The sequence below is a fragment of the Orycteropus afer genome, unplaced genomic scaffold (genome assembly GCF_000298275.1).
Source record: "Orycteropus afer afer isolate SDZICR_OR568_19922 unplaced genomic scaffold, OryAfe1.0 scaffold00031, whole genome shotgun sequence".
NCBI classification, from domain to species: domain Eukaryota; kingdom Metazoa; phylum Chordata; class Mammalia; order Tubulidentata; family Orycteropodidae; genus Orycteropus; species Orycteropus afer.
The window spans coordinates 3,557,770-3,564,688 of NW_006921618.1; the positions used below are offsets into that span (position 1 = coordinate 3,557,770).

Sequence of the window (6,919 nt, forward strand, 5' to 3'; positions counted from 1 at the left end):
GGGCAGTGTTTCGTTCTGCTGTGCATGGGGTCACTATGAGTCGGAAACGACTCGACGGCACTTAACAACAACAACAACAATCTCCTTTACAAGTTTCCATGATCTTAGTGACAGGCCACCTTTTCAGGTTTTGTGGAGGAAGACAATCTTTATTCTCATGGAGAAGTTATGAAATGACTATCTATTTGCAGAAACAGTCTCAGGTGTGCAGTCTGGGCTGCCAGTACTTTCTCTCTGAAGTGGGTTTACTTGACTCACTTCTACTGGCTAAGCTGAATTCAGATTGTACTTACTTGCTAGTGTACAGTATCTGTATGATACATATATTGGGAGCGCTTAATACAAAATTCAAAACTGGATATATTTAAAAGAAATTTCACAGGTTGATTTTGTATCTGTGTTGGTCATGATGTTCATAACTCAAGAGAAAAAAGGTAAATACTGCAAGTTAGCTTTTCTAACCATAAATCAAATGTTACCTTCTTCTCCGTTTGTGGGGTTTTCAAGGAGAAATATCCTAGTAGGTCCACAAACTGGGCAGCCTTCCGACCATAGGCTGGGAGTTCTGGCCATATAGACCACATCAGATCTAGCAGGAGCTCCTGTTGAGATTTGCTGGAGTTTCTACAGAAAAACGACAGCTCATATTACCAAGTGGAGGTATAGCTATTATCCTACAACTATTGATTAAATGTGAGTAATTTGGTTGCTATTCTCATCATCTAACATCACTCATAGGGCAGAAACTGAGCTTTTTAACTTAAAGAGTCAAACCTGGTTATTTTGCAAACTCCTGAACACAGACTCTGAGTGGAAAACAGAAACTTCTTGCCCGTGACACTAGGTTAGTAGAGAAAAAGCAGGTAGCTTGAAGAGATTACGAACATTGACAATTCAGGCTAGTGTAAACACTGACGCTGTGACTGAGCATATAACATAAAACCAAGGCAGATGACATCATCCACCCTTGTCCCAGACCCATGTAGACCTGCCAAAAGTAAGCTCTGAACCCTACCTGTAGATATGCAGTGACAGGCAATGGGCCTGCCAGCGCACTGAGGAAGAATTAGACTCTAACAGGAAGCAACGCAGAAACTGGATCAAGGTTTCCTTATCTGCAAATTTGTTCAGTTGGTTCACAAGTGCTGTGCACAGCTGGTCCTCTTGGCTGCCTGAGCTCTCACCTGCAATATCAGGGCAGGACAGAGGGCTAAGGAGTATGAAGAAGTCATCGAGAGTCCTAAGTCCTGTGCTACCACATGCAGAGGGAGGGAATTCTGTCCATTTCTAAAGGTTTCAACTAAATGGTTATAAGTTTTAGTTGCTTACTGGGTAACAAAAAGGTCAGCGCCAAATAAGCTATACAATAATGCCACATACACACACACATACCCCCATGGGATAAAGTGCCTATATAACCTGGTACTGGAAAATATAGTTGCACAGAGGAGGAACTTCCTTCCAAAAGCTTGCTATCAAAAACTCATCAACCCTACTACAGACCAGCGCAGAGACATCTGAATAATTGGGGGAATATGAATCTCTCTTCTGCTTTCAACCCCTGATCACAAGTCTCAGGCCTCTGAGAGCCTTGAAAAGCAGTGAAGCAGAAAGCCTTTTGCCTTTCTGATAGTAAGGGGTCAACTAAATTGGCTTACATTTGTAGAGCAGTTTACTAGGGATATTTGTAAGCATCATTTCATTTAACTCTGACAACCACACTGCAGAGAGGTATTAATATTTTATAGAAAAAGAAAGGGAAATTCAGATTAAATGGCCTACTAAAAATGTTAAAGGTCATGTCCCCACAATTCAGTGCACTTTGACCTTTACTATTACCGTCCTTGGTATGGAAAGTCACACTGCTTAAAGTGTTACCTTACACATGACTAAAAATGAGACCAAAAATAAACACATAAGAGCATTTGGGTTTTAAAAACCAAACCAAATCTTCTGCCACTGAGTCAATTCTGACTCACAGCAACCCTTTTAAGACAGAGTAGACCTGCCCCATAGGGTTTCCAAGGCTCTCAATCTTTACGGATGCCAAGTGCCTCACCTTTCTCCCACAGAGCAGCTGGTAGATTCAAACCACTGACCTTTTGGTTAGCAGCCAAATGCTTTACCCACTGTACTCTATAAACCAGGATAAAAGACCTTTCAGAAGGATAGAATAAAAAACATGCTCTGATATGATGTGGTAAAACGTATCAGTCTGGCTGTGGTGGTTAAGTTTGTGTGTCAACTTGGCTGGGCCTGGCCAAGTGCCTGGGCAGCTGAATTTAGTTCTTCCCCATGGTAAGATTAGTAATTAACTCCATGATGGAATCTATTGGAGCAGCTGAGTAACTGCTTTGGGTATGTGGTCTGCTTCCTGTATATAAGAAACAGCTTTGGGAGTGGTCTCTAGCTTACGGCACGCTTGGACTCTGAATGAAGCCATGTCGTTGTTCAGCAGCCTGCCATGCTCTCCCAACCTTGGGACTTTCAGTGGACTTGAATTAATGGCCTGCCATGTGGTTTGGTAACATTAGTACTGTGCCTTTTTACTTGTCAACCTTGGGCTTGTCAGTCTCAGCAGCCAGTAGGTGTCTGAGTGAAGAAAAGCCTCTAGCTCCAGAGGGCCAGGAACAGAAGTCAGAGCTGAAGCCCAAGGTTGAGGGGCTTTCACCCAGCCCCTACAGCCTGGCACTTTGAACTTGGACTTAAAGCCTCCCAATTTTAAAAGAATAAACTCCTGTTTGTGAAAGCCATCCCTTTTGTGGTATATTCCTATCAGAGCAGCACTAGGTAACCAGAACACTGGTCAAGACAAAAAGGTGACTCTTACCCTCTTTCTCTTTTTCCTTTTCTTCTTTCTTGCTTTTTTTAGTGGACGACTTAGACTGAGTTGTGGTTTGTCCAGAACTGGAAGCCACAGGAGCTGAGGATGAAGCAGCACTGGAGGGTCCCGCAGAGGCTGCCATGGCAGCCAGAACCTTGCTGCCACACAGAGCACAGGAGAGCAGCTGCAGCAGCACTGGAGACACCCCTTCATCTACCAGGAAACTGACTTGGAGGAGGAAGTACAGGACAGCTGCAGGCAGAGGAGACAGTGCTCAGCTTGGAGATGACTGCAACTGTACTTACACAGAACAGAAGCAACTTCTTCACACAGTCAAGTTTGTCCTATTTCCACCACCTTCCTTTTCCCCAAGTTCTCTCTGCCAGATGCTGCCAAGAAGGATTTATACTCTGTGGAAATATCTGGAAGGTATTAGAACTATATACAGACTGGATGCCAGCCCCCTCTTCTTTGAATAAGATGATTCCCTAAATTCCATATGCTTCTCTCTAGCCTTACTACCCTATCTTAACCCCTCTTCAATCCATTCTCCACCTTCAGCCAGAATGAGCCTTTTAAATCAAAAATCCTTAAAAGGCCTGCAGATGTGGTTCTACCTATCTCTCTCCTCTTCCCACTGAGCACGTTCTACCCCACTCGTATTAAATATTAAACATCTCTGAGTTCCTTAACCATGATGCTCTCTCAGCTCAATACATGCTGTTCCCTCTGCAAAAACAATGTTCCTCTCTCCCATTCATCCTTCGTATCTTGGTTAGAATGTCACGTTCATCCTGGAGATCAGATACTCCTACTTTGTGCTCCCACAGCACTCCAAATGTCTGCTGGCCCTCATCACTCTTCAGTTTTGACTTGTCCTCTTTTCTAGGTAGAGTTCCTGTCTCTATATCTTGCTCAAAGTTCTATCTCCAGCACCCAGTTCAGTGCTTGGCATATAGTAGACCTCAATAAATTCCTTCATTCTTCTTGAATGGATGAGTGACAGTAGCCAAAAGGAGCAGTACTGCTTACAGTCGTCTTTGATGCAGAATTTCTGCCAGTTGATGGTTCTCTGGGCAGCAATCTCGGCACAGGCTTTCAGATGCTCCATCTGAAATGGAAATCCATCACTGGAAGTAACTCCCACAAGCAGACCAACCACCCATCACACCTGCTACCTTGAATGGTCATCACCTTGGCTATCGACTGCAAAAATGAACAGGGTGCAAAGGGAAGTGCTCTCTGCAATGTCTGGGTGACCCAGGGCCACACACTGCTACAGCTCTTATTCAGCTTCCCCCTAGGCCTTCTGTAGCTCCTCCTCAGAGAGCTAAGTCTCAGATCCACTAGGCTTCTCTTTAGACATAGGGCTGCTGGCCATTCATTATTTTTTGTAGTTACTATTTCCATGTTACATCAATGCTCCCTTTTTATCTAATACCTGTTTAACCAAACACTTAAATAATGTAGCTCCTACTTTCCTGACAGAGTCCCACCACACAAAGGCCCTTTGTTTTCAGGGCACCTCAGTTCAGCCAACAAATAAGGCAGCAGCTAAGGTGGGTCAGGGTCTGATAAACCTCAATCCAGTTCACTGTTTTCCTTGCTGCAAGCATAACAGCAAGGATACTAGATGAGCAAGCAAGGAGTCATTAATATTAAAGATGTTCCTTCTAAACACCCAGATACAATAAATTTAATTTACTCTCTTAAGATGGCATAGTGCCTAAGGCATTTAACTGCTAACAGAAGGCTGGTGGTTCAAATCCACCACATACTCCTTGGAAGGAAAATTGGGCAATCTACTTCCGTAGTGATAATGCCTCAGAAACCCAAGGAGGGGTCGCTATGAGTCGGATCCGATTCGACAGCAGTGAGTTTGGTTTTGGAAGGCCAAACTGTTTCTCTTTAGGCAATAATATATCTTTATAATCCACCCTCCATCATTTCTTTAGCTATTTATGGACAAAAATCAGAAGTGCACAAAGTTCAGGTTGATCCTGTCCAAGACAGGAGCTGCTGCAAATGACACTGGTAAGAAAGCAGCTCAAGCCACCCCATCTGTGAGTGGTGAGGGGCAATTCCAGATGCTGAAGCCAACTACACATGGCACTCTGCCCAGTCAGGCATTATGGATCTACCCTGATCTCAACCCTGGCTGTGACATTCTCTAGATATTTCAAAGTCCTGTATTGCTCTATCCTATTAATACCTACATGGCTGAGTCTCATCACATGCCCTCTCCCTGCCCTTCCATTTCCCACTCCTCGTACCAGGCTGATGAGTGTGTCATATTGCAAGGCGGAGCCTGAGCTGGCTGTAACCACGCTTGCCCGGAGGAATATCCCCTGCTCCTCTAACAGCTTCTTGATCCCACGCACGTGGGAGTCCAGGGTGTGCAAATCCCGGAGTTGGCGGTACTTCTCCTTTGATCCACAGATGAAGAGGAGAAGTTTGCGGACTTGTCGGCGCACAAATGGAGTCTGCTGGATCATCAGGTACTTCAGGGGAAAACAACACGAAGGATAAAATGACTCTGGGGCTGTACTGCTACTAACCATGGTTCTTGCACCTTACATTTTAATGAACAGTTACTAAAACTCGTGAAAACCACAAATTGACGAGATACTTCCTCCTAGCCAACCCAGCGTCTGGTGAACAGCTTCTGGTGAACTTAAGTATTTCTTAAAGGGGCCAGGAGAAAGAAAGGAATAGAACAAAAGAACTCAAAGGGGGAAAAGCAGCAGCATTCATGCTTCTCTTCCCTGAGCTTAAGAATCTATGCTGGCCTCTACCCCAGACCTCCCAAAGTGAAGTTGTAAGAAAAGAAAAATGTAGAATCTCTTCCAGGTAAAAGAGCTAGGGAAGAGACTGGGTTGGTAAAGCTATTCAACTGAAAATAGTCAGTTGGGGTTTTCTAACCAATTTTCTTTCCAGAGTTAATCTCATGCTATGCTGCTTATCTCTTGGATCTAATGGACATACTCTGCTCTGTGATGCTCAGCACTGTTTCTTTGCCAGCTGGGTCCATGTTAGTTTCTGCCAACAGGGAACACTAGAGGAAAACTGAGAGGCAGGAGGAAGAAGGGTCTGACTCCTTCCTATATGCCTGCTATCCTAGCAACAGCCCTTCACCCTGGCAGGTTCTAACTATTAGCTTCTTTCAGTACACCCAGAATAAGCTGTATCTCGTACCCTCAGACCTCCTGAGATACCAGCAGCAATCCCATCACCCCCACACCCCCACCCTCAGAAATCTAAGTCCCAGATCTACTGGGCCTCTCCTCTTTGTACATAGGGCCACTGGCCACTACTCTTTGTAGTTACTACTCTGTGCTACCTCAATGCCCCTTTTTTTGTCCTTTTGGTTCTCGAATACCAATTCCCTATATAAAAATCTTTCTGTTAAGATGTAGGGAAGCTTCTTATTTCCGACAAAGCCTCGAGTTACTAACTTTGCCCATGATCACATGTGGGGAAAGTTAGAGAATTAGAAAACTAAAGCAGACGGCTTGCTTTCATCATCACCTTCTACAGTTTCACCCTACACTATATTCCAGAGAGGCAGGGCCTAAAGGGTATAGGGATTCTGCTAAAGAAAATACCGAATGAGAATTAGGAAAGAAGGGGTCACCAGGTATTCGCGGCAGATGTGCCCCCTCCTTGACTGGCACACTAGTTGGGACCTTTGCTTACTTACCTCTGAGAGAAAGTAAAACCATGAGTGATCAAAAATAGGCGGTGGGATTCGAGAATTGGTGTCAGCGATCTTTTTGATTTGGTATGGAAGCCTCAGTACCATCTCTGTTAGAAGCTGAGTATAGGCCTCAAACACATCAGCAGCATGACCCTGGGAGAAGAGCATTTGTGTGAGAATACATGACTGCCAATTTTCTGTAACTACAGTTAGGTAAAGGCCAGGCTTATTGCTCACTAGTACAATATATGTTGGAGTTGGTAAATATTGCCTTTCAAAACTGGAGCCATCAATAACAGCTTAGTTTACAAACCAGCAAGGCCCCAAGCTCCTGGGCATAACTTAATTACGCAGAAGTTATAGTGGAGATAAGTCTGACTATTCTTGAAAGTTCTAAT

The 6,919-nt window shown here is 44.2% G+C and overlaps 1 protein-coding gene across 1 annotated transcript in view; it reads right to left on the minus strand.

Annotated features, from left to right (window-relative positions):
- Positions 1–6,919, minus strand: part of UBR4 (ubiquitin protein ligase E3 component n-recognin 4) — a 180,860-nt gene that overhangs the window by 55,991 nt on the left and 117,950 nt on the right. Inside the window, exons 65-70 of the mRNA XM_007935639.2 lie at positions 6,525–6,674; positions 5,098–5,325; positions 3,857–3,935; positions 2,831–3,076; positions 1,016–1,184; positions 480–624 (exon numbers count right to left, since the gene is read on the minus strand). Coding sequence (XP_007933830.1) covers positions 480–624; positions 1,016–1,184; positions 2,831–3,076; positions 3,857–3,935; positions 5,098–5,325; positions 6,525–6,674 — 1,017 coding nt within the window. The remainder of the gene's footprint in view (positions 1–479; positions 625–1,015; positions 1,185–2,830; positions 3,077–3,856; positions 3,936–5,097; positions 5,326–6,524; positions 6,675–6,919) is intronic.